Source organism: Neopelma chrysocephalum, unplaced genomic scaffold (genome assembly GCF_003984885.1).
Source record: "Neopelma chrysocephalum unplaced genomic scaffold, ASM398488v2 Primary Assembly neopelma1_96936, whole genome shotgun sequence".
Lineage (NCBI taxonomy): Eukaryota > Metazoa > Chordata > Aves > Passeriformes > Pipridae > Neopelma > Neopelma chrysocephalum.
Window position 1 is genome coordinate 249,291 of NW_020925579.1, and position 26,683 is coordinate 275,973.

General features: G+C 41.4%; 1 protein-coding gene across 3 annotated transcripts in view; it reads left to right on the forward strand.

Annotated features, from left to right (window-relative positions):
• TLE4 (TLE family member 4, transcriptional corepressor) overlaps positions 1-26,683 on the forward strand; it is a 101,438-nt gene that overhangs the window by 41,907 nt on the left and 32,848 nt on the right. For 2 of the 3 annotated variants that reach the window (XM_027670763.1, XM_027670766.1), the window contains 2 exons: positions 14,891-15,095; positions 15,487-15,503. In XM_027670763.1, the coding sequence (XP_027526564.1) occupies positions 14,891-15,095; positions 15,487-15,503 (222 nt within the window). The remainder of the gene's footprint in view (positions 1-14,890; positions 15,096-15,486; positions 15,504-26,683) is intronic. The other variant, XM_027670765.1, reaches the window with a different exon arrangement.

Consider the following 26,683-nt stretch of genomic DNA (forward strand, 5'->3'; position numbering starts at 1 on the left):
ATGAACCAAATCACTGATCCGTGCAGTTTAAATGCAAAATACTGAAGTGAACCCGGAATCTGGAGAGGCTGCTTGTTCTCCTGACAATAAACTAGTTATGTTTAATGGAATGAAACACAGTTATAATGACTTCTTTCACAGGTCATGTTCAGTTTAAAATTGTTGACGGGCTCAAACAAGTTAAATATCATCTATCATCTCCTGGAGAGATGCAGTGAGAAAAACTAAATCAAAACTGTGTATATCATAAGCATACTGTGGAGGACTGTAAATCTGCAGGCATACAGACTCTGAATCTGGTGTTTGCCATGGATGGTGTGGTGTAGCGTTCTTGCTTGGGGCAATTGAAAGTGCACATCCAGAGCTGCTTCCCAGGCTGGGTGTGCCAGGATGAGCTGTGTGATGTATCCAGTTGATCTTGCCATGTATCAAAGCTGCGGTGTTTTTACATTAGAATCTGCAAGATCGCACTGTTGGAACAACACGTGAATCATAGCCTTAAGTCAGCAGTATAATCTAATTAGGAATGATGTTTTCATTTCCTCAATTAATAAATTGAGTTGTCTAACTTTCTTAAAATGTTGGGGTTTGTTTTTTTTAATCCATTATACAATACAATTGGAACACACTGTGTGAATGTGGTTACATTTTAATAAGGGAACCAGGGAATTAACTTGTAACTTTTTAAGAATTTTATCAGAGTATTGTTTTTTCCTGCTGTTTAAAGTAGTAATTTTTCAGCTGCAGTTGGGTAGTAAGGGAGAAATAAAGGCTACTGCTTGTATGCCTGTTTATCACTTGGAGAAAGATAAATACACCAAAAACTGAAGAACAGATATGTGATGGTGTTAAAGGAAAATGCAGTTTAGCACAAGAAATGCTGAACCTCAATTTTTAGCAGTGACATTTTAATGATAGGAAGTCTGCAAAATTATTTGCCATCAATTGTGAAGGCAATAACAAGCCTTGGTGGTTTTTCACACCCTCTGTGTTAAGTGCTTTCAGAATGACAGCATAAACTGTGTTGGAGAACTCCAAGGAAGTAAAACTGATTAAAATGTTCATGCTTGAATGGTGCTGATGGAATAGTTCATTTGGACTTTCTCTACCTCCTGCAGTTCAAGCTGAAATATTAAAATTCAGTGAATTTAAATCTCTCTCCCCTCAGCTCAGGAAAAAAAAATTACATTTTAATAGGTTTTAAACTCATAATTCATTGGTTTGGAGCAGCACTATTAAATCTGTTTAAACATTACTTGTATTACTAAGGAAATGATTGAAATAATTTTTTTTCTTTACCATTCTATACATCTGAGGAAAAAAAGATGGGTTTGGTTTAATTTTTAAGCATTTTGTTTTATTATGCCACTTTTATTATCTTCTTTAAAAAAAATAGCAAATGTCAGTTACTGGAAGAAGGGACTCCTTCTGTCTTGTCTTATATAATTACCAAGCTATAATATTCCTTCTTAAATGCACTGCGTCACAATTTCTACCCTATATTTGAGGCCAAGGTGCTTGTTTGACCGATCTCAAAAGGTTTGTAATTTTTGGTTGTTTAGTTGTTTTCAAGCGAGTGGTCATTTTACAACTATATAGCAGTATTGCATGGCAAGCACGGAAAGCTTTGAAAGGAGTGCAGCGCACACAACTTGAAATGAAAATTTGGCATCAGTGCCAACCATCATTGCTGTGGTGCCAGTTGTCCGGGGTTCCAGATGCCAGATGCTGAAGCACTTCTTCTTTACATTGGTGCTTAACGTGCAGAGGCATCTCCTGCTCCTCACAGAGAGGGTGGATTGTTTCTGGATTACGTGTGTTCTTGTGCTGTGAGGAAGATTGAGGGTTTTCTGTTTGAACCGATGCAGGCAGTTTGTATGGAAAAGTCATTCCTGCCCAGTATGTGCATTCAGGAACAATAGTGACAGGGAGGGTGGGGAAGTACAGTAAAACAAGCATGGAGACAACAGTCTCTTGTCTCTCTAGCCCTTCTGTATTGCTTGTTTAAAGGTGTGTTAAGCAGTGGATGAAGCTTAAATCTGTAGAACAAGTTTGTGACCTGCTGTATGTTGTACACAGGTTGTTACAGTGGGAAGGTGGCAGAAGAGGTTGACTTAATAGGTATGTGCTTTGAGTTGTGTTTATTTGTGCACCCTAACGAAATGCTGAAATTCGTTGCTTGCCATTTAGTTACTTGTTTGCTGATTGTATATTGAGGGTGTGTGGTGATGCGGTTCTGCAATTTTTTTGGTCCTGCCTAGTGCCTGATATTGAATTGTAGAAGGAACTGTAGGTGCCTTTTAGGTGAGCATGTTTGGTTTTGAGTTATTCATCTGAAGTTTGGCTAAGTTAAAGACACCCTGTTTTTTGGGTGTAAAGAGCTGTTTTGGAGGGATTTGTTGTCTTGTCCCCTTATTCCGATGTGCCGGCTTCAGAGAGAGCCTTGAAGGTGAGGCCTGATTTAAATAAATCTCTCCCATATGCAGAATTATCTTGATTTAAAGAAGCTGAAATGAACCACAGGAATTTTTTAGGGATTTCCAAGGGAATTAATTAGAATGTAAATAATTTTCAGGTACCATATTTACTGAAAAAACATTCTGAGAATGGATTTAAATACTGTTGCTACTCATAGAATGGGCTGCCTCTATTTTTTGCTTTTTCTCCTACCTTCAGTAGCTATGGTAGCTACTGAATTTATATTATCTATCACTATATGAACAGTCAGTGGCATTGCAGTGTGAAGTGCTGACCACTTACTAACATCTAACTGACAATATGCTGGTGCCAGAGGCCTCGCTCCTTATGCTTATGTACGTGCATATGACATGAGTGTTACAGCTCACACTCCGTATCTGATCAGGCAGGAGAGCTGACTTTTGCCTCCATGTTTCTCAAGGTTTTGCAAACCCTGGTACCAAAGCTGTGACCACTATATCTTTTTTTTTTTTTTTAATTAGGATTAATCAGTGCAGATATGAGGAGTCCCATGGAAAATTTTTGTGATGTTCTGCAGCATGAACATATGCAGTATTTTATTTATGACTTATTTTTGTATGCTTTTACTTCACATACAGTAGAAAGGAGAAAACACTGTTGCTGATGTGGCCTGTACTCCCATATATGGAAGGTGTTGCCAACCAAATACAGATGTACTGTGCTCCTTATTGGTCTTTATATACCATATATTACCTTCAGTGATGGCCTTATGCCAGTGCTTTGGAAAAAAAGAAGTGTGTCTGTTTGATTTTAAAGTGTTATGAAGACAGGGGTTTTGCAAAAGTGTTTCATAGCAAAATCAGCAAGGTTTATGTACTAAGTGGAGATGCCATCCATTTAAATAGGTACCCTTACTGTACAGTATAGCCTAAAGACAGTTGTTACTGTGTCCTTGTTTCATAACACAAGAGTTCTGATATCACCCCTTAACAAGGTTGTATGTTTGCCATCTAGACTTTTTCCCAACCACACTTGGTAGGCTGCTGCCTACAGCTATGAATGAGGACCAGGACTCTCTACAGTGGATCAATTAAGTGTTTGCATTTCTTCAGGTATGTGGGTAGTTCTTGTGTCTTCAGTCTTAATTACAGGACAAAGCAAGGGCTTTAGTGCTTAACTGGGATGGACATTAAAATACTGCATAAGTGTTTCCACATGTTAAGTTCATCCATAAAAAAGGAGTTTAGGAGATCTTAAATATTTTAAGTTGCTTGATATTTCAGAATGTTTGATTTTGATTAGCGAGACCATTCCTTGCTTATCGTTTGGTGAAGTTCTCACAAAGACTTTCTTAGTATATGAATGCGTCACAAACACTGATGAACTTAATCCAGTAATGTTTCTGGAACAAGGGAGTAGTGCTTTCCCTGTTACACCTTCGAAAGAGACTGAAGCAAAAAGAAAAAGTGGTCCTTCCACAGTTTTGGAGCTGTGACTTAAATCCAGGTGATTTGATCCTTCCTTTATCAAAACCACTGTAAATGGGAAACTGCAATTAAATCACTTTAAGTTTCAGTTACTTGACTAACAGACACTACATTAAAGAGGCAGAACACTACATCTCTCAATTAAATGGCTTGGAGAGAGATAATAATATCCACATGTTCTAACACATGTGGGAAGAGGCTGCTCACCTCTGAGAAGAGCAGGCATTACAGTGCTCTGCACAGGACGAGAGCTGCACCAGAAATGGCAGTTTTTAAAGATACAGAACAGGTTGGAAAGAATGGATCAATCCACGCAACCCAGGTTCTTATCCTGACCAAAGACAACTTGCTGAGATCCAACACAGTCTATATTTGTGTATTGTACGTATAATGAAACACAGTGTTAGCACTTAGAGTTATGGAGCTTGTACTTCTCAGTAATTGCTATGTAGAAATTTGACTGGTAAGGATTGACTTCATATACATTAGAGAAATGCACATGTGAGATGTGTAATATGCATCTCTTTTTCGCTGATACTACATGCTCTAAAACTATACCTTGTGAGGAAGCTTTGAAGTAAATTATAGTTGCCACATTATCATCATGGCTAGGCTTTGTGAACGAAGAATAGGGGAGGGCTCTACCCATGCTTGTTACAAGTATGCTGGTGGCTAAAAAGGCCAATATGAGATAGGCATGTCCGGTTGCAAAAAGCACGGCAGAAAGACTCCCTAGGTGGTATGTTCTACAAGACACGATTCTTTCTGCGTCGCCTTTTCTCCTCGAGAGTGATCCTGCGTGCGTTCTCAAAAGCATCAGCAGCATTAAAGATAATATGTCTGCAGACCTTCCGATTGAAGGCCAGAGTAGACCAGTTATGGTGGTCAATATGGCCAAGGCTGAGATGTTGTTTCAGGGAGTCCTTGTATCTTCTCTTCGGTGCTCCTGTCTTGCGGCAGCTGGTGACAAGTTCACCATAAAGCAGGATCTTAGGAAGGCGGTGATCTTTCATCCTGGAGACATGCCCTGCCCAACGCAGCTGTGTTCTCAGCAACATGGCCTCAATACTTGTGATTGCTGCTTGTTCTAGAACAGATGTATTAGTCACATAATCTGACCAGTGAATGTTTAGGATTGTACGGAGGCAGCGCTGATGGAAGCGTTCTAGGAGTTGCAGGTGGTGACGGTAGATGACCAAGATTCGGAACCATATAAAAGAGTAGACAGCACCATGGCTCTGTAAACACTGATCTTTGTACTTTTCTTCAAGTGTTTATTGCGCCAAACTCTTTTATGAAGCTTTCCAATAGCTCTGTATGCCTTTGTTAACGTGTTGTCTATCTCTCCGTCAATCTTACCATCCGAGGAGATGAGGTAGTTAAACTGCTGGACTGATTTGAGCTCTGATTGGCCAATGGTGATATGGGGATGATGGAAGACTTCCTGAGGTGTGGCTTGATATAGAAGTTCAGTCTTCTTTAAGCTGACCTCCAGCCCAAAGAGCTCAGCAGTGTCTGCATAGCAGGATGTTAAACGCTGCAGAGCTGCTTCTGTGTGGACGACAAGGGCGGCATCATCAGCATAAAGCAGCTCCCGGACAAGATGATTTAAGGTCTTGGTGTGGGCCTTCAGTTGCCTTAGGTTGAATAGGCTTCCGTCAGTACGATATCGAATGTAGATACCATCCTGATCATCGAGGTCTACCATGGCCCTTTGGAGCATCATGCTGAAAAAGACTGTGAATAGGGTTGGTGTGAGAATGCAGCCTTGTTTCACACCATTAGTTATTAGAAAGGGCTCAGAAAGTGCGTTGCCATATCTGACTTGGCCATGCTGATCCTCATGGAGTGAGATGATCATTTTGAGGAACTTAGGGGGACAACCTAAACATTCCAAAATCTGCCACAGATCTTTTCTGCTCACAGTATCAAAAGCCTTGGTGAGGTCAACAAAGGTTACATAGAGACCTTTGTTCTGTTCTCTACACTTCTCTTGCAGCTGTCTGAGAACAAATGCCGTGTCTGTGGTGCTCCTGTTGGCTCTGAAACCACATTGGCTTTCAGGTAGAATTCCTTCTGCTATAGCGGGTATTAGTCTGTTCAAAAGTATTCTTGCCAGGATTTTGCCAGCAATGGAGAGCAGAGTAATACCACGGTAATTTGAACAGTCTGATTTAACTCCTTTCTTCTTATACAAAGTGATGATGACTGCATCTCAAAGGTCTGATGGTAGTTTGCCTAGTTCCCAACAGCGCACCACAAACTCGTGAAATTTAGCATGGAGTGCAAGGCCCCCATGTTTCCAGACTTCAGGTAGAATTCCATCAACCCCAGCTGCCTTGCCGATTTTCACCTGCTGTATGGCCTTGAGGGTTTCTCCTAAAGTGGGGGCAGTATCCAATTCGTACTTCACCAATTGCTGTGTGATGGACTGAATAGCTGAGTCTTGGACTACACGGCTAGTACTGAAAAGAGTCTGAAAGTGTTGACCATCGATTCAGAATGGAGGTTTTATCTGTCAGAAGCGTTTGACCATCTGCGCTGAGTAGAGGACTTTGTACCTGGTATGTAGGCCCTTATGCTGTTTTCAGGGCCTCATAGAATCCTTTGTGCATAATTGAGTTTTTTCAGCTAGATTGATCCACCACTTGTTCTGGATGTCAGGAAGTTTCTGTTGGAGCTTGCTGCATGCAAGATGAAAGGCTGCTTTTCTTACATGACAGGATGGCAGTGCAAGGTGTGCTTGGTGAGCGGTTCTCTTCTCCACAATTCCTGGATCTCTTGATTGTTTTCATCAAACCAGTCCTTGTTCTTCTTGAGGGAGAACCCTAAGGATTCTTCAGAGGATTGCAGGATGCTGTTTTTAATATGGTGCCAAAGTGTTTCAGGAGAGGCATCTATAGAATCTATGGAATGGTTTTTGAGCCTAGTTTGAAGATTTACCTGGAATCTGTCTCTCAGTGTGGCTGATTGGGGATTGTTAGAATTGCTCATAGGTTTAGCCACTTGGATCTCTCTGTGGTCAGTAGCATTGCTTAACTTTTCTTCTAGCTTTTATTGTTTTGATTTGCGATACATCTCAGATGATACTTTTTTCACTTTTCAGCTCAGGATTTCAGAAACTTTTAAATGTGATGACCCTAGAAGATTATTTAGAAGGGCATTGGCATTGCTCTCATTTTCTGGTTCTAAAGAAAAGGAACAAGGTTCACAAGGTCACACTAGAGATGCTGTTTTTCTACTGAGTCCAGAGGAGAAAAAAATCTCTTCCCAACATCTATGGGTCGGACATGAGTGGAGCACTTTGTAAATAAGGTACTTGAACCAGTGTGCACCTTAGTCAGAGATGATTTTTGCCATCTGTTTGTCTGTAGCAGAAAACACCCACTTGTTGTCATTGTTATTCTTTGCACTGGTCTTTGTGAAAAGGTTTTGAAGTGAAGTTTTGGTATGTCGGGGCACATTTCACACCACTGGCCCTCCTTATGGTAAGACCTTGAGCTTACTTGCATTTGTGCTTTCTGCCCTCTCTGGCAGGAGATGTGGATTTTCCTTGGCTAGGAATTGATGGGAGAGAAGGAAGAAGAGAGTTTTAAGTGGCATGATTTATGCAAGAACTTCTGCCCTTTACTAATTGATAATAGAAAATCATTCTGAAGAGCTTAATTCTTCCTCCCTCCACCGTCACTGTGAAATTGAGATGAAGTCCTGCAATCAGAAGAAACTGCCGAAGTCCAGTATTCTATGGGAAGGTGCACTTGGCCTTTTGCAGGGACTAGGTTTTTCCTTTATTAAGATTGTCCTTTTTTTACCAAGAATCTTTTATTTCCTAGTAGGTTTTATTAGTTTTTTGTCCTCTATCTGTGCTGTTTCACTGAGTGAAAAATAGTCATGGAAGTGAGGACAAATGGTGAAACATGTATCCTGACAGAACGGAAATGTGCTCTCCATATATTGCCTTTCATCCCACAATATGATTTGGGAGATGACTTTTTGTTCCTCATTCACTTAAAAGATCTTTGAAGCAATTTGTAGAGATATGATTCTGATGGTTTCTTTGTTACTTATGTAGGAGTTCTAAATGTTCCTCTTCTGATTAATGACAGCTATTGATTTTTTCCTTCCCCCCATAGTTTTCTCAGTAGAGCTTGCTTTCTTCCTGTGAAATCATCATCCTCAAAGATGAAAATTACTGATTCGAAGAGAACAAGAAGCCTAGCATTTGATTCTTGTAAAAAATAAAATTACTTTTATTATTATTAGTCTCCTTCTTATTCTCTCTCCTTTTTCTTTGTTTTTCATTCTCCTTTTTTTCTCCTGTATTTTTGTTTAACCTGTGCATTCATTCCCCTTTGTGAACAGAAATGTTTGAGTTTTTTAGTAGATCAGCTGCATCCGAACATTTAGAATTTCCACTAATCTCTGATATTTTTCATAGAATCACAGAATTTTTTAGGTTGGAAAAACCTCTAAGATCATGGAGTCCCACCATTAAACCAGCACCACTGTTGTAGAGAGCGATAAGGTCTCCTGAGCCTCCTTTTCTCCAGGATGCACAACCCCAGCTCCCTCAGCTGCTCCTCATAAGACTTTTCCTCCAGACCCTTCACCAGCTCTGTTTCCCTTCTCTGGACATACTCCAGTACCTCAATGTCCTTTTTGAAGTGAGGGACCCAGAACTGTATACAGTACTCAAGATACAGCCTCAACAGTGCCAAGTACAGTGGGGCAATCCCTTCCCCTGGTCCTGCTGGCCACGCAATTGCTGATACAAGGCAGGATGCCATTGGCCTTCTTGGCCACCTGGGCACACTGCTGGTTCATGTTCAGTTGGGTGTCAACCAGCAGCCCCAGGTCTTTTTTCCACTAGGCAGCTTTAGAGCCACTCTTCCCCTAGCATGTAGCGGTCCCTGGGGTTGTTGTGACCCAAGCACTTGGCACTTGACCTTATTGAACCTCATAGAGTTGGCCTTGGCCCGTTGATCCAGTCAAGAACCTTCTATAGAGCCTTCGTACCCTCCTGCTCAACTTGGTGTCATCTGCAAATTTACTGAGGGTGCCACTCGGTCCTCTCATCCAGATCATCAGTAAAGTTGTTAAACAGGACTGCCCCCAGTATTGAGCCCTGGGGAACACTCACTAGTGACTGGCTGCCAGCTGATATAATTCTATTCACTACTACCCTCTGGGCCCGGCCACCCAGTCAGTTTTTATCCGGCAAACAGTGCACTCATACATACCACAGGAAGCCAGTTTCTGCAAGAGAATGCTGTGGGAAATGGTGTCAAAAGCTTTATTATGTCTATGTAGACAACATCCACAGCATTTCCCTCATCCACTAAGCGGGTTACCTTGTCGCAGGAGATCAGGTTGGTTAAGCAGGATCTACAAACCCATGCTGGCTGTGCCTGATTCCCTGGTTGTCCTGTATGGCCATTATGGAACTCAAGGTGATATGTTCCATAACCTTCCTTGGCAGTGAGGTCAGATTGACAGGCCTGTATTTCCCTGCATCCTACTACTGGCCCTTATTGTGACCAAGACGGCCTCTGACCACCACATCTGCCAATAATCCTTCTCTGTTTGCAAACAACAGGTCCAGTGTGGTGCCAGCCCTTGTTGTCTCACTCACCCACTGTGTCAGGAAGTTATCTTCCACACAGTCCAGGAACCTCATGGATTGTTTCCTCTCTGTTGTGTTGTATTTCCAGCAGACATCTTGTAAGTTGAAATCCTCTGTGAGAAGAAGTACCTGTGATCGGAGAATTCTGCCAGCTGTTTACAGACTATTTCATTTGCCTCTTCATCTTGGTGGTCTATAGCAGACTCCCACCAGGATAGTTTCTTTTACTCCGGTCACTGTAATAATTTTCAGAATGATCACTCTTCCTTGAAATGTTCTGTGGTTCTGTAAAAGAGTAAGGGTAGTAGTTTGTTCTACCCTATATCAGTATCACTGTCTCTTTATATACCAATCGTATAGTATATATGCATATAGCTCGAGAAGCATTCCACTGGAGAAACTGCTGCATGACTCTCTTTGTAAGCTGTTTTGCTGTGTTGTGTCTTAACATCAAAAAACCTTTTTTTAGTAATGCTATGCCAGTACAAAGGAAGTATAAATAGTGCAGATCACGTCAAGGGTGTGAACAGGCGTGATAGATAAAAATTCATATAATCCTGGGCACACTCATAACTGTGTGTGCTGAAGGACTTCCTTTGCTGGTGTTCAAACCATTGACATCAATATTGTGTACTTGTGAGCCACTGTTTTTATTTCTTTGTTTCCTCTTTGTCTTGGTTTCTCTTTTATCAGTATGCTGTCTTACTAATGATTCACTCTGAGCAATCAATCACATCATCTAACTCATTTCAAACAAACAATGAAGCTATTTGATTCAGATATTTTGAGGTCCTGTCCCAGCAGTATTGCAGGTGTGGGTAGTGAACGCACTAGTACAAATATAAAAGACAAAATATCTTTTTGAGATGTTTGTTTGTTAACATTAGAAATGTCTTCAGGTTAAAGGAGGTTCAGGTTGTTTGGGTAATGGCTGTGAGCTTTAGGGGTCTGTAAGAGAAAAAGTGGTAGATTACTGCAACACAGAGCTGCTTGGAAAGTATCCAGTAAAAACTTGAACATTTTCCAGGAAAATAGGCTTTGAATGTGCTGACTATAACAAGAGAGCATTTGAAGCTAATTTGTTAGTGGGTTTGTTATCACTGTTTTCTTCAAATTTGATCTCTTAAGATGTGTTGGGAAAAGAATTAAGCTAAGCATCAATATTTAGAATTGTGGTTGTAAAAATTAGTGATACTTAGATAAAAACCTTTTGCAAATCCTTTTTACTCATTTTCTAAGACATGACTTTGGAGTTATTTTATTCCTTAGTGTAGACTGCCTAGAAGAATATACAGAAAATAAAATACCATTAGGAGCAACCAAATGTTATCTTTATTTGACATGTGTTAATATGTTTTGAATGTTTTACTTCAGTTTTTACTACTGAGCTGATTTAAATGATCATCTTCCTAAACTTATTACTAAAAAGAATGCAGTCTACTTTTTTTGTCTTGTTTCTGATTGCTGTGTTTACCCCTTGCTCTTATTTTTTTTGTGTTGGATGTTCCTTAAAAACATTGCATTTTGCAATTCTGTAGGGCATATTTCTTGGTAGCCAACTGTTGCTGTTCTTATTTTCAAATAGTTTTGGAAAATTTACAGCATCATAAAGCCTAGTTTCCAAGTTTTCACCTATTTTGCATAGATGCTGAAGATGTATCCTTGACTTTACACATATTGAAGTCAATTGTGATGGGATTGTCTAGAGTTAACCACATGCTAAGAGTTCATAAATAATGTGACTAAGGATAACAAATAGAAAAGAAAATGAAGAAAGGGGAAGAGAAGGGATTACAACAACATCAAAAAATTATGTGTTTGCTCTGTTGGCTCATTTTCAGGCTTCCTTTGCAAGTTTTTTAATTGTGTTGGATTTTTTGATCTAAATTCATGTTACATGCAGAAACAAATATGAACTTTCTTCTGTAGTGGAATATTTCTGTGTATGGAGAGTATCTGTCAGTTGTCTTACTGCTCCATGTCTTTGGCATTTTGATGACTAGAGGAGATCAGCTTTTTTTACCACTTTGGACCACTAACCTGATGCCCAGTGGACTAAAGAATTGCCCCTGTTTTTATAACTTTCCCTGTAACCAAATAACTGCATGCGGGCCACCTGATGCTCACCAGTGACACCTATCGACAAGGGAAAAACAAAGCTGCGAATGTTGTGGATGTTTGAATACAGTAATAGTTTTCAGAGGTCTGGAAATGGCAGTCAGAGATGTGATGTCACTTTGTCTTTACTTTCTTGACCAAGCTTATTAGCAAACAGCACTAATTATGTGATTATATACTTTTATTTCCTTTTCGTCTTCTATATTCTGTGAGCAAAAGCCTGCTCAGTGCTTCACTTGAATTTGTGTCATTCCTGGGTTTGAACCAGTGCCTCATTTTTGGTGTTTAGCATTGTCCATTGTAATGGAGGTGGTCACAGTTCATAGTCATTTCCCATACAGTGCAATCCTAGTCCATAATCCTCCTGTTGTTGGACTTTTACTTCCAGCCCAGCCTAACAGCATGCACAACATTATCTGTGTCCATGTGGCGTAGGCATATGGGGCCATGCTGAAATTTTGGGTGTTAGCTTAGATTTATTTAACAGTCTGCTTTTCATACTGTTTTCTTTGTGCTGCTACAAGTGACTGAATTTCTGCTGTATTAGTGAATGACACTGTCACTACAGGGGCCATGTTCTTTCCAGATTTTAGGTTCGCATCACTTCTAATCGAAGAACTTGCAGTTCTCCATGGCAGGAAGGCTCCGGGTTTGGTTTTTTTTTTCCCCGCTAGTCTCTGCAGTTATTTTCAGAGCTCTCTGCAATGCAACTTGCAGTGAAAACACATCGGTACTTGGCCAAGAGGGACTGGGCCAGCCAAGCTGTTCAGGGTGATCCCAAGCTGCTAGGCACTGAGGTGCCATTACTCTTAATGACCATATTATATCTGAGAGGCATTAGTGATGTTCAGTACATCCATGATTCAGTCTGTGCTGTTGTCTTGCTGAGCTATGTGGAGAGGTTCCCAACAAAGCAGTAAAAAAGGGCATTACATTTTCATTGCAGTTTTCTTCCAGCTTTTTGGAAACCGTCCTATATCCACAGAGGAGGTCAAGTAATGCAAATTGGGTAGGTCAGTAGGGATCTATACAGGTTGTACAATACTATGAAATGAGTGTCCCTTTTTGGTTGACAGTGTAATAGTTAACAAGGGAAAAGCTCACTGTTGACACTCTTGAGCTCTTCTCAAAGTCTTTGTTTTAAGCTGCTGGCAGAATAAGGCAGAGTTTTTCTTGCAGTAGATTATAGCATATTGTCAAACAGGAATGGGAAATTCCTTGCTCAAAATCAGCTGATAGAACACAGATTATTTGGTCTATCCCTTTTCTTTTGCTTGCTCTTCTCCTCCCTCCCCAGATCAAGCATGCCGGATTGTTTCCTTGCTTTAAGGCAGCCCCATTCAAACCGAAGCTAAACAATACACTGTTTGCTCTTGAATCGTTTCATTAGAATTAATTTAAAATGCTGAAAAACAAAGCATACTGCCATAAGAGCATCAAGCAAGCAAAATGTGTTTGATGCTTTCTACGAGGAGGAACACCTGCTAGAATTACATGGGTTTGCAAGCAGGGAAGCAAGTTTGCAAGCCTTCCCTTCTTCTTCCACGTGGAAGAATATTCTTTCTGGTTTTGATTTTGTTGTTGTTGTGTGGTCCCCACCCCTTTTGTATTTTTTTCCCCCTCACCATTCTTTTGGATCATTCCCCTCTTTTTCCTGGCACTGATCTTGAGTGGATAACACGCGTGTGCTACCACCAGTCTGATTCCACTGCGTGGGTTTTATTTCCAAGAGGAAGAGGAGGATCGGTACTTTAAGGGTGGGGTGTTAAGGAAGGTGTGCAGTGTGCTGCAAGAGTTATCTAGCATGCTGTGTGTGACTTGCAGCCTTTTACTTTCAGCTCACCCTTATGTAAAGATTCATGCTAGGGGAGAGAAGGGAATAGTAAAGTGAGCAACATGTCTGTTGATTATCAAGAGATGGGTTGCAAGGTGGGAAGTAAATTTAGGTTCAGATGAAAACCAAACAAAGTTAGAACTCAAGCCTTAGCAATTAGAAATTTAAAGTGGAATGGTTCTACGCAAAGCAAGTTACATTTTTTTTTTCTTCTGAAGTCCTGTATACAGACATACAGGGGGGGAGAGAACAATCCCAGAAGACTTAGGGGATTTACCTGAATCCTGAGCAATGGCTGCTTGAAAACCAAAATTTCAGGGTTAATCTAGTTATTGTATGAACAGAAATTAGTTGGACTGTTAGCATGCAAGCCTTAGAGCTGAACAGATCTTTCTTGGGATATATTTAACTAAACTTTTTCACCTGTTTGATTTTTTGTTTTGATCTGTTTCTTTTGCCCTTGCCTTCCCAATGAATAGCAACAAGTCTATCTACCCCACAGTGGTTAGTATAGCACAGATCTTGATGCGTCCCTGGTTGAGGTCAAGCACTCCAATTTGAACCTCTCGAGGGCTTTTTCTCTGTGTTGCCAGTGTACTGGTAAAAATGACTTTAAACTCTTGTCAGTGCAGTTACTGGTGCATGCATCACAGTCCCACTCAAATAAACCTGTCACAACACAGAGTCAGCAGCTAGAGAAGACTGCAAGGGCGGGCCTCTAGCTTTTCATTCGAGCATCACTAAACGTGCACAGAGTACCCAATTATTTCAGCATTATTGAGCAAGCCTACAGGAGGATCCAAGCCTTGCTACATTAGATTTTCTTTAGTAATTTGCTCAAGTACCGCTGAGGACACTTAAAGGGTTTAAAACGGTGGCTGCAACCAGTTTCCTTTTCTGGATTGTTAATTCGGGTTTTCTCTTTCAAATTAACTTTCACTGCATGCTGTGCAGTGGTGCTGGGAGAACTGTTTAACACTAATTTTCTCAATTTTCAGCTTTTTTTATTATATAACTACTTTTATAGTTACATGTGTTTTGATTAGACGTGTACATGTGCGTTTCTGCTAGAAAGAGAAAAATGTAATATTTCTGTCAGAAAAACAAAAATTTCTCCAAAAATGGGAACATTCCCTTTCTTTATTCTTTTTTTTCCTTTTATTTTGTTTTGTTTTCATTGTTGTTGTTCTTCTGTTGCAACCTGAATTTTACTGAATGTGTTGTATCCAAACATATGGACATTTTTAAAACACCAGGATTTTTGTGTGTTGATATCTGAATTGATCAGATGCATTGGTTGATCTAATCAATCACAGTTGATGTACATAAGCAATCAGACAACCCCCAGCTCCCTGAACAAATTCAATATCTGTGTTTTGTTTTTCACAGCAGCAACAACTCCAGGCCCAGCACTTGTCACACGGACATGGTCTTCCCGTACCGCTCACTCCGCACCCCTCGGGCTTGCAGCCTCCAACCATCCCACCCATTGGCAGCAGTGCTGGTCTCCTGGCACTCTCCAGTGCACTGGGTGGGCAGTCACACCTCCCAATTAAAGATGAGAAGAAGCACCATGATAATGATCACCAAAGAGGTAGGTGCTGACAGATGAGTGTGTGGCTTTGTTTGTTTCCCTTCTGTTTTTAAAAAATTCTCCTGTTAAAAAAAAAGGGGGGGGGAGAGAAGGGGAGAGAGATTTTCAGAAGAATTCCAAGCTAATTACTTCAGTGTTTGTTGTCTAGCAGTAGCCAGAAATTGTGTTCAAGTGCTAGAAATCCAGTTTTATAAATCTGGCTGTACAGCATTAATAATTAACTGTACAGAAAAGTTAACATCTGTGAAATTTCTTATTAACAGACGTCAGGATTCTTTCTTCCCAGTATGATAAATGTATAATTTTATGTAAACTAACCAGTACTTTTCTCTTTCTCTCTTCCCCCATCTCCATCTCCTGCCACCGTCTCTTCCCCTCCTTATGCATGCAGACAGAGACTCCATCAAGGTAGGATTCCATTTCATAGGTCTAAAGGGTAGCTTGACAGAGCTGTAGGCACACTGCATTTTTCTGAAGTATGGCCCAGAGTGGAAAAAGTCATCAAGTGAAACTGGGTTGTGATGCTCGTGTAGCAGCACCCTGCATAGATTGCGTATCACATTTAGGAAGTGGCTGGTAGTGGGACAGCTAGCAAGCAACATGCTGAGCAGCGAGTTTGCTGGAACAGTGTCAAGGCTGTTCTTGGATAGAATGAAAAGTCTGCCTGGGGTCCCTGCCCATGCTTCTGAGGCAGAAACAATTAGCCATTAGCCTTAAATAATTTGGAGACTGTAAACTGTAATTCTAATATTTCCTTATAATGGCCAGTCTTCGCGAACAAAGATTTTGGGAAAGGTCTTTTACCTTTCCAGCCTGCGCAATGGATTTTTTTTAGGTGAGACCCAGCCTGCGCTGAACTGAGCCCACCCTTTAATCCTAAGGTTCATCTGCCGGGGCCAAGCAAGCTTGGACAATGGCAGTGAGGTCCTCAGGACGTAGGTTTGTTTAGAGTGACCTTCTCATAGATGGATGGCCTCACAGGGCTAACGAGCTCCATCTGCCCGGGGGACTGGGATTTGAACCTGGGTTGCAGCAGTGAGAGTCCTGCATGCTAACCACTAGGCCACCAGGGGTCCCTCTATATTTCCTTATAATGCACTTATGAAAGGAGCTCTGTCTCTCTCAGGGGAGAGGTGGGGTGCTGCCTACTGTCGTGACTCAAGTAGTTGGAGAGGAGTGAGCTGCCTTTTCCTACTCTGATGAAGGTGGTACTCACACTGAGGATTCTGCCTTCCTTTTCCGGAAGTTAATTTTCAGGTTCTGAATGACTCTGCAATGTATCTGTATTACTCTGTATGTACCATCCTGTGTATGGTAGTGTCCATAAGTAGATGTAATAACGCACCTTGCAGCCTGTATTTTTTTTTTTTTTTTGAGCATTCAGTGATGCATATAACTGTGACTCAGCTATGTGCCTGGATGCTTTTTGATACCGGATAGCCACCAAACTCTCTCAGAGGCTCCTGAGGTTTCCATGCTGCAAGTGGGGAGATTGTACCCTGGCCCTGCCCTCTCCTGGATTGGCCTGCTCTCCTAGTTTGCACGGTTTTCAGAAACATAAGGTCAACAAGCCTTTTTAGGTGCTGGTGTGTGAAATGAAAGATACACTTCTCCTATAAATGGCAAGACCTATGTCAACCTTTTGAGCACTTACAATGAGTTTGTCACGTTTCTAGTGGTGGTTTTTTTAGGAATATTATTATATATATTCTTGGAGTTGGCCAAGTGGCAGAAGAGGTGTTCACAGCACAAGTCTAGGGTGCATTAGACAAGATTACCGGGATCTTGTCAGTCAGGTGTTACAATGTGCCCTAGCTGGCATTGGGAAAAGCATGGTTCTGGGCACAGGCTTTGCCCCTGTCAGAAACGTGTCCAGCCGGGGCTAAAGCATGAGGGGCCATGCCTTTGCTTTGCTTCTTTGGCAACTAGAGGTGGGGACGTGTCCCACAACCTACCCCAGCGCACCCATTCTGCCACTGGCAACTCTGACATGTCCCAGCCAAGTGCATTTGAGCCGATGGTTGTCAGTTTTGCGATTACCCACATGGCTCTGCATAACAACCAGGAGCTGACAGGAACTGTCAGTTTTTACTGTGAGCAGCAAAGGCACTGAAGCTGTCTATCTGCTGACATAGGATAACAGTGCGTTGGATTTCACTTCAGCTTTCTTGTCATGAGGACTAGAAACTGCCCTTACTGCTTTATGAGATGAGGCTGGGCACAGATTAATGATGATTTCCCTAGAACATCCCCTCTTCGCTGTGAACAGATAGGTTTAGTCCATTCTCCTTTTTCCTGCATTCAAACAAAGGCAGATACCTAAATATGTGTATACAAACTCATCTGGTTTCTTGAGTGAGTTTGCATACCTGTATAGTTGGAACCATGAGGATTTCACTCAAGAAAGTGGCTGAGGACAACTACTAGTATATACCATCTGCTGTTTCTAAACAACACATGATAGTCATGTTTCTCTAACATTTGTGGGATGTTGTGGTATGGGTGTTAGGGGGAGCATTTGTACTGAAAAGCCTGATTTTGTCTGGGATTGATTCAAAGCCACTGTTACTCATGCAGCTTCCAGAGGGAGAGGAGGGCATCACTAGTTTGTGCCAGTTTACTTTGAACTGATAAGTAGGTGTTTGTCTTCCACGATGTTCAGGTTGTGAATTGGTTTGTGTATCAGCATTATGGGACTTATTGCCAGCTTTGCAAGGCAAAATAGTTTGCTAATTTCCTTAAATGTTTGCAGTGATGCCCAGAGTAGCAGTTAGTCACTTGTTTAATTGATCTGTCCTCCCTTAAGTGGTTCCCAGTTAAGACAGGCTTTTTATGATTGTCTGCTGTGTGACTTGAGATGGTTTTTGTCAGCCAGAACGTGCCAGTTGCCAGGAGCTGGAGTCTGTGTGCTTGTAAGAAATAATTTATTCATGCAGGATAATGCCTCTTAACATTTAGCAGGTAATGAACGTGACATAAATTTCCTTCTTCCTTTTAATTTTTTACTTTCCTCTTTCAGTGTGCAAACAGGCAGGCTCTGGTACTCTAAATAGTAAGTAATTTTTGGCCATCTGTCAAAAGGAAATTTCAATACAAATTTAAATTAATGATGCCTGAAATTTTTTATAGCTCCTTTAAAAGCCTCTAATGTGCAGAAAATTCTGAATCTGCTGGTAGTAATTAGTGTAGCATGTAATGAGGAAATGAGCGATGTTATACAGCCCCAGTGTAACATTTTGATATGGTAGCAAAATTTTGATTTATATAACGTTTTGCCAGGGTTTAATTGTAAGAGGCACTTTAAAGTTTTCTTGCTGATACAGATTATTAAGCAGGGCAGATTTTAAAATAGCTCATAAAGTGTAAATTTACGCTCTAGTGTGCGTAAGGAAGGTACACTACCTATTTCTGGGTAGAAGAAGTTTGGCTGAAATGTCCCATTTCTTGCCACCATTTCCAGCACTTTGGATTTTCTGGGCATTCTCTTAGTGAAACTTGCTGTCTCTAGCTGTGCTGGTCCTGACTCCTCTTAGTTCAGACCAGGGAAAAGGCAGTTTGCATCGTTCTACCAAATGTGACGTTTTCTGCCTGAGAAGCCAGACTGGGCTCACATCCTTCCCAGCACATCCCTTGAGCGAGTAGTTTCCTGCTGCAGCTGAGTAGTCACCTTCTGGGTAATACAACACTGTCCAGGAGCTGTTCCTAAATAATAGATCAGCATTGGCAGGGAAGCTCTATGGAGAAGGGCAGCATTGGGAGCTCTTGCTGCTTAGATTCAGTCTTCCAAATCTGTTGCCAAGTTTGAAGTGTGGGAAAACTCTAAAGGCAGTAAACTGGGCCATGGGAGTGCTCTTTGTGCAGTGGCAAGGCTGTGGAGCACACAAAAGGAAGAAAGGGGTGGCATGTGCCAGGGCTGTGCTCAAATGGCAGCCCTGGCTTAAGGGCTCAGAGGGAATATAGTGTATTTAGATAGAAAGACACTGCTCTGCAGTTAACCGAGCAGCTTTTCACAGTGGACTTAGTGTGTTTCCTTTTTGAAGCTGTAAAACTTCTTTTTTCAAAAAAGAAAAGGAAAGAAAGGAAAAAAGAAAAAAAGGATTTTCCTAAACTGAATTCTTGCTTGCTAATTGCACCGCACAAATTTTTTTCCACCTCTTATGAGAACTCGTGATTCAGGGAGCATATCCTTCTTCCCAGCTGTGGTACCCTCTCTGGGACAAGTGTGGCAAAAGTTTTGCTGGTCCATGACAAAGTTCCTTCTGTAACACATGCCCTTTGAAGCAGCTGTGGAAACATTTTGTGTGCAAAAGCTCCACCTGGCAGAAAGTAATCTACTGCTAGCAGTCTCTTCCCATGACTCTCACTGCAGCAAATGGAGTGAAGGAGCGCCCAGATGCTGGCTGGGTTGTGGGCCTGCCAGAGCTAGCCTGGATGTTCCTGAGCACATTGTTCAAGACTCTCAGAGTCTTCTGAATCACTGCTTTGTGCACAGAATACAGTGTGTGTAACTTTTTACCACATCTTTTGTTAATCTAGATCTCTTGTTCCTTATATAACTGTCATGTGCTGCCTTTCTTTTAGAGGTTGTTTGTTTGTTTGTGTTGGGTTTTTTTTGTTTTTTTTCTTCACCTGATTTTTAAATTGTTTGGGGCAGAGACTATGACTATAGTAAGACTTGCCAGCATGGTGAAGAGTTTGTTCATTTTGATGACGGAGGTTACTGTTTCAGGAGCAACAAGTGCCAAAAATTTAAAACCGCAGTCTTGTGGCAGGAATAAAACAGCTAATCTGGGATTCCTCTGCGAAAAAATACAGACTTCTAAATGAAAATATCTGAAATAATTTATCAAATGCAGCTTTGGGGTGAATTTCAGGCCAACATGCTGGTGAATCCAGAGAAAGAAGTCTGTCAGGGCACATTGAGGTGAATTTAGAAATAAGATTACTTTTGCCTTAATCTGTGTGAAAGCTAATAATTACATGTGTGGGAGGTACAGGAAAAGTGAATGAGTAAGATTCCCCCATTCCATTTACATTTGTGGTAGCCTGTGCTCCAGCGCTTCACAAGCTGTTAGCCACTGTTAGACCTCTGTTCATTTAGTTGTAAGTAAGAGTAAGCTGCTTACTCCTGAAGCTGTAAGTAACCTAATACTTAAAAAAGAGTTGGCGAATGTGTAATGCCTCTGGAAAGTACTAGATAGTTTAAAATAAAAATGTGCAACGTATAGTATATAAGACTTTTGGATACTACCTCATGTAATTACGTTTCTAGCTTTGTTCTTTTGCTGATAGAGGAATACCACATAAACTACTGTGATGTATTGCTGTGAATTTTTTCCTATTTGTCAGGTTTCTTTTAAATGTGACTTCCTCTAGTGGCTTGAGTGTCTGCCAGCTGTCTTTGTATTGACTATGTATTTAATGAGACAAAGAAACATAGTTACCTGTTACAAACTTAAAGAAATTTGCAGCATTTATTTCCTAAAAATTTTGCTATTTTGCCACTTAATTACCATTAAGCGGGGACCCCTGGTGGCCTAGTGGTTAGCATGCGGGACTCTCACTGCTGCAACCCAGGTTCGAATCCCAGTCCCCCGGGCAGATGGAGCCCGTTAGCCTTGTGAGGCCATCCATCTATGAGAAGGTCACTCTAAACAAACCTACGTCCTGAGGACCTCACTGCCATTGTCCAAGCTTGCTTGGCCCCGGCAGATGAACCTTCGGATTAAAGGGTGGGCTCAGTTCAGCGCAGGCTGGGTCTCACCTAAAAAAAAAATCCATTGCGCAGGCTGGAAAGGTAAAAGACCTTTCCCCAAATCTTCGTTCGCGAAGACTGGCCATTATATTATACCATTAAGCTGAAAAGGCTTCACAGGCTTGTTAAAATTCAGACATTTCACACTCATACCACAGATTCTGTTTGTACCTTTCTCTGTTTGGAAACAAGGCATTGCATGTGTTTTGCTTTCTGTAATGATGAAGTGGTAGTTTTAAGCAGAGTGTATTTGAACTACACTGCTCTGCAAGAGTTGTGTTTTTGATCTTCATGGGTGTTTTGGGGATAGCATTACCAAATAATAATGAGTAACTTCTGTTGGCTTGTGATACAGTAATTTTTTCAGTATTAATTGATATCTGCCTCTGGGCCTGTAAGCTGTGCCGAATGTAACAGGTGCCCTAGTTCCAGAAAATGTGTTGTAATTGTTTGTTTGTGGAACAGATGAATAAATATCTGTGGGGCATAGCTGGTGGTGAATGTGAGTGGATTAATGATGTGATTGGGTGAGACATGCTTGTTTGTTGCAGTCTCGTCCAGTAACTGTATGCTGAAGCAGAACAAATATTAATTAGCAGGGTCCTGTTTGTTGTCTCAGTCTATCTTATGGAGCGGACTTTTGGCACTGCTTTTTTTTCTTAATGATATACTATGGTTAGACCCATAGTATATCATTCAAGCCCTGTGTTTTTAACAGACTTTTAGAACATGAAACTGAACCTCAGGTATATATATCCCTGCTGTGTTTTTTAATTTTCTTCCCCCACCCCAACTGAGTTTTACATTTCTTTAATTCATAGAGTGTCACATCTTAAGGCTTTTTCATGAGGACATCTGGGAATTTTGATTTAGTGTAGAGTATTCATATTCATATGAAAGTAACCGCACATACTCTAGTATCAAAGAATTAGCTGCTTCTGCCATTTTTTGTGGCTTTACCTCTTTTACTCAATAGCTTTTTACTCACTTCTGTGTATTAACTGCACACTGTCCTCTGATCTTGCATCCTTTTGCATGTTACCACAGGTTGATTCTAATTCAGTGGTGTGCCCACATTTGGTAAAATTCCTGTAGTGCTTCTCACTGTCAAACTTTTATTTTGCCACTTGGTGATTTAAGGTAACTCAAGTATTCTCTCTCCAGATTCTCTCTTCACCCAGAAGGCAAACATGCACATGGGCTATAGTTTCTAACCTGAGCAGTCACATCTAATTATTTCCATGGCAACAGACTGTGATGTTGATAACATAGGATTATGACTTCACATCGTAGAGTAGGAAGAGGAAGTTTGCTGGAATGAGAAGGTGGGTGGAAAGGTCTCCAGTGCAAAGGCTTTGACAGTATAATAGCTGGGGGAAAAGAAGTACAGAGAGGGAGTTAATTTGTTTATTATATCTTTTGAAGTTCTCCTCGCTGTGTGTTAATAAAAGCATACTTTGGATGCTGGCATTCATGTCTTACACCAGTTTACTTATGGTGAATGAGTCTGGAATGAAGAACACATTTGCGGGTCAAGTTACATAGGTGTTAGTCATATAATACAAGAAAATAAACACCAGTTTTTGTTAAAGCGGGACGCAGACAAGGTGGCTGTCTTTTGCCTTATAGATATCTGTTGGCACTATAATTCTTTTTTTTTTTATTGAGCACTTAGCATTTTGGAGTTGTCTTTAAAACCCTTAGGTCCAAAGTAACTTGAAACATTCCTTATTTTTATGCAAATTAGTGGAGTCATTGGGCATGCAGATTATCTGCTAAAGGGAGGGAAAGAGTGATTACCTTCTGGATTCTACCACATGGATGACGTGGGTTGGAAATTTTTAGCATATCACTTAAGTCACTGAATGCTAGTGGTATGTTAATACTTACATTAATATTTGTATTGCTCTTCCTGTCTCTTCCCTGGCAGTGAGAGAGAAGCACATTCCTAGTCCAAATGTTGTCAGTTTCCTTAGGTTACTTTTAGAAGAATGAGGAGGGAAATGAGTAGTCTGATACAAGTTATTGTGCAAGCTTGTTGAGTGTAACATGAATTACAAAGTTTTAGTTGTGCTTTGAGGGAAGAAGCAATTAGGGCAGCCATCAGGAATCGGCCATAGAGGGGAGTTTGTAGGAAAGTTGCACTGTTTCCTGCCTCTCTTCGTACAGCTCTAACTGAGTTGAATAATTAATTAAATATCGAAAGCTGGATTAACCTATTCTGCATAACAATTTGAAAAGTTCTGTATTTTCTTAAGCGACATTTGGCCTTTTGAAGAAAAAAAAATTGGAAATGCTAATGTTTTTCAGCCAACTAAGGGAAGAAAATAAAAATGTCTCCATAGCAACAAAGCTTCTTTCTAGATGGTTTCCTAAAATATGCCTGAACCAGAAGCAGATGTCTGGTTTGAGAATCTCGCCTCCTTCAGTGTAAACAAATAACTTCTAGGCAGGTGTTGGAAATAATATGGAAATCCTATTAAGGGGCCCTGAGTTCCTGTCAGTCAGGAAACCCCTGCCACAAAAGGGTTGATTGTCTGAATAAAGGAGGCAGAGTAAATTCTCGTTGGGCTTTAGCTTTTCCCAGGAAATGATTGTCTCCGCATGCTCTTTCTCCTGCAAGCCTGAATGCAAGCTGTTTCTTCTACTGATCCCCTCTGTCACCCTCGCTTTCTCCCTCTCTTCTCTTGCTGGATTGGTGCTTGATATCAGTGGTGGCTGTTGCTGTTTGGAGTGTTGTGTCAGTTGTGTTTTTAACCCCTGTTCCCTCCTGCTCCCTGTCTGCAGCTGTGCCTTGGCTGGTGAGAGGACAGCCAGAGGAGATGCCTGATGCCAGCCTGGAGTGAGGAGAGGAGGGGAAGTTGTTTGTGTGAATTTATAGATGATATTGTGGTAAAGGTTTTGACGTGGCTGGCTTGATGGTGCCACATGTTGCAGTTCAAAATAAGAGTGTGTTTTTTCTTATGATGTGTCTAGGAAGTTGGTGGGATGCCTATTTTTCTTTTTAATCTTCTTTTGACATTACTGACAAAACTTGCTGTCAGTAGTCTGTTAGTCTAGTGTGACACTTCTGTTGCCTTTGCACTTGCTGGTGTCACTTTTGTCCCCAAACACAGCTGTGCTGAGTCCTGCACTACCACAGCCAGGGGACCAGCTTACCTGCAGCCTGCGGGTGAAAACTTCAACACACAGCAGGTGGGAGCAGTTGCTGAGGATGTACTTTCCAGAGTCTCTGGGCTGGAATCAGAGACCGTGTGCATGTCTCCCAGCTTCCTGTATCTACTTTCCTTGGCATGCCAGACATGCATAGTGATGCTCTTAATAACACTCAGAGGGTTAAATGTGGATAACACAAAACAAGGCTTCTGAAAAGCCTGAAGATTATCATACAGCATTTCTCGGACTATAGCCCCAAAGATGCACTTCATAAAGCCAATAAAGCGCATGCTGGTGGTCTCCTGTTGCCCTGGCAACGGACCACAGGGCACCCTGTTTGTGAAATGCATGAACGTCTGCGAATTAATCTTTTTTAGTTTGTTGTTTCCTTGGTACCAGCAGGGCTGCGCTGCCTGGTAGCAGCAGGGCCAGAGCTGGAGGGATACCCCAGGGATGTCCCATGCTCCTGGCGGAGGGGGTGAAGCCAGGTCCCTCTCAGCAGCGCTTCACACAGTGGAGGGCCTTAGCCTGATGTTGGTCTCAGTGGAATGCTCTAAGCTTGCTTCTGGATGTAGGGGAGAGAACAAATTAAAAAATATTCTCCTAAATTGAGGTGTTGTTTGGCTTGTCAGGCTTTCATGAAAAAAATAATCTGAGAGGAAAACTGAAATAAGCACTTGTTTCCCTACTGTGTTTTACTGGACTCCACCACTCCTGTGCTTCACTGTCACGAGACTGTAGTGGAAACAGAACTTTAAGGGTAGCAGATCTCACACAAATCATAAAATGGAGAGGCATAGCAAAAATCAGCAGTGTGATGGCTGACCCAGCAAGAGGCCCAGCCACAGCTATGCTTGTGAGATGCAAAACCTGGGAGATGGTATTTTCCACTGCCTCCTGGAGCAATTACTGAGAGCACTAGCACGGGATTGTTGGCTTCCTACCAGGGCCCTGACAGGTGCCAGGTGTTCTCTTCCCTGACCTACTGCCAGCTGCATCCCTGCTGTGGTGCACCTGGGTGCAGGTTTCATGTCTGGCTCCAGGAGCTGTGCTGACCACTGGTTGCCAGTGCAGGGCTTGCCCCAGCTCTCCACCAAGTCTCAGGAAGGACTGTAGGGGGAACACTGTGTATGTTGTATCATCAGCGAATGCTGGATGTAATCAGTGTTTTAAAGAAGTGTTGAAAGTGAAATGCCACTTTAATCTGCTAATTGTATTAAAAGGACAGCAGATTGCTCTGTATCACTTTTTTTTGATCTGCAAGCTTATCAAAGACTGCCAGGATGCTTTTAAGTGAGGTATAGCAGCCAGTCCAACATTGCTTGTTTGCATACGAATATTAGCAGGCACAGCTGCACCTCTGTTTTTCTGCCTCTGAATGCAGCTGTGGGAGTGTTCTTAATGCATACTTATGAGTAAGTTGGGTGGAGGGGTGGGAGAAGGAAAAAAATTTCAGCATGGTTTGTTCCTTTTTCCATTAACTGGGTGAGCTGTATATTGTAGATTTTCTATACAGAGAAGCTGGCATATTTCAAGCCACTGTATCATTTGAAAGAGGGCATACAGTATTTTCTTTCCTATATTAATCTTGACAGATCAAATTAAATAGTAGCATTGATTTTGCTGGTTGAGACCTATTTGGTCAGACTGGTGTGCTCTTCAGAGGTGCAGTGCTGGAATATGCAGGAATAAGAATGCTAGAATAAGAACAGCCAGGAGAGGTGTCTCCCAATTGCAGCTATCCCCAGAAGGGTTGTCTGCAGGGCTGTGTGGTTTGTGTTTGGCACAGAACACATGCAACATAAAACTTACCAGATACAGCAACATATTTCTCACTCCTTTGCTCATTTTATTTTATTAACAAAGTGGCTAGACTATATAGAAACCACTGGTTCCATTGAGTTGAAATGCCAGTGCTGACCTAAATAATATAAAACCTTGCTTTGTGATCTTAGAACACCAGGCATTAGGAAATCATTGTATCTGACTTGCAGTAATTATAGCTGTGCGCTTATATTTCTTATTTCTTCCTGATATGTTTGCTGAAGCCATATCTGTTGATGCTGTACTTCTGTCCCACCTCTCTATTTCTTTTAAAAATACCAAATTGCAATTTATTTTACCCCTCGAAGAAATTAATGTTTTGCTTTTCCGCCCCTGCTTTGAGAAAAGTTTCATACAATGACCTGCAAATATTATTTTGTAATGAGCCTTGCTGTCCCATACTGCAAAATATGAAAGGAATTCAGTGTCTGAATAATTTTAAAAGAATCCCTTTAAATAAATTACAATAAACCCTGTGGGGTGAGAGAAACCCTTTTTCTGCCATTTCCTTGAAGTATGGTATCTTTCTAAGTGCCCCGTCAGTATGCATAATTGGCGTTAGAGTAGCAAAGGTACCCTGCCTTAAGCATAAGGGCAGCCAGTCCAGGATCAGTTCAGTGCCTTTAGAAAAAGCACTGTATGCTCACCATCTAGGTAGCCTAAAAGCCTTATATCACACTGCAGGTGTTTGAAAGCAATTAAGTTTTTTAGTCTGTAGGACTCTTGTGTGCTTCATGAAGGTTTTCTGGTAACAGCATTACTTTCAGCTGTGGCAAAGGCTGGAGGTGCCATTTTTGGACCCTTCTTCCTGCTTCGGGGGATGAAGAAGAGGAAACACCATCAAAGATTGTGA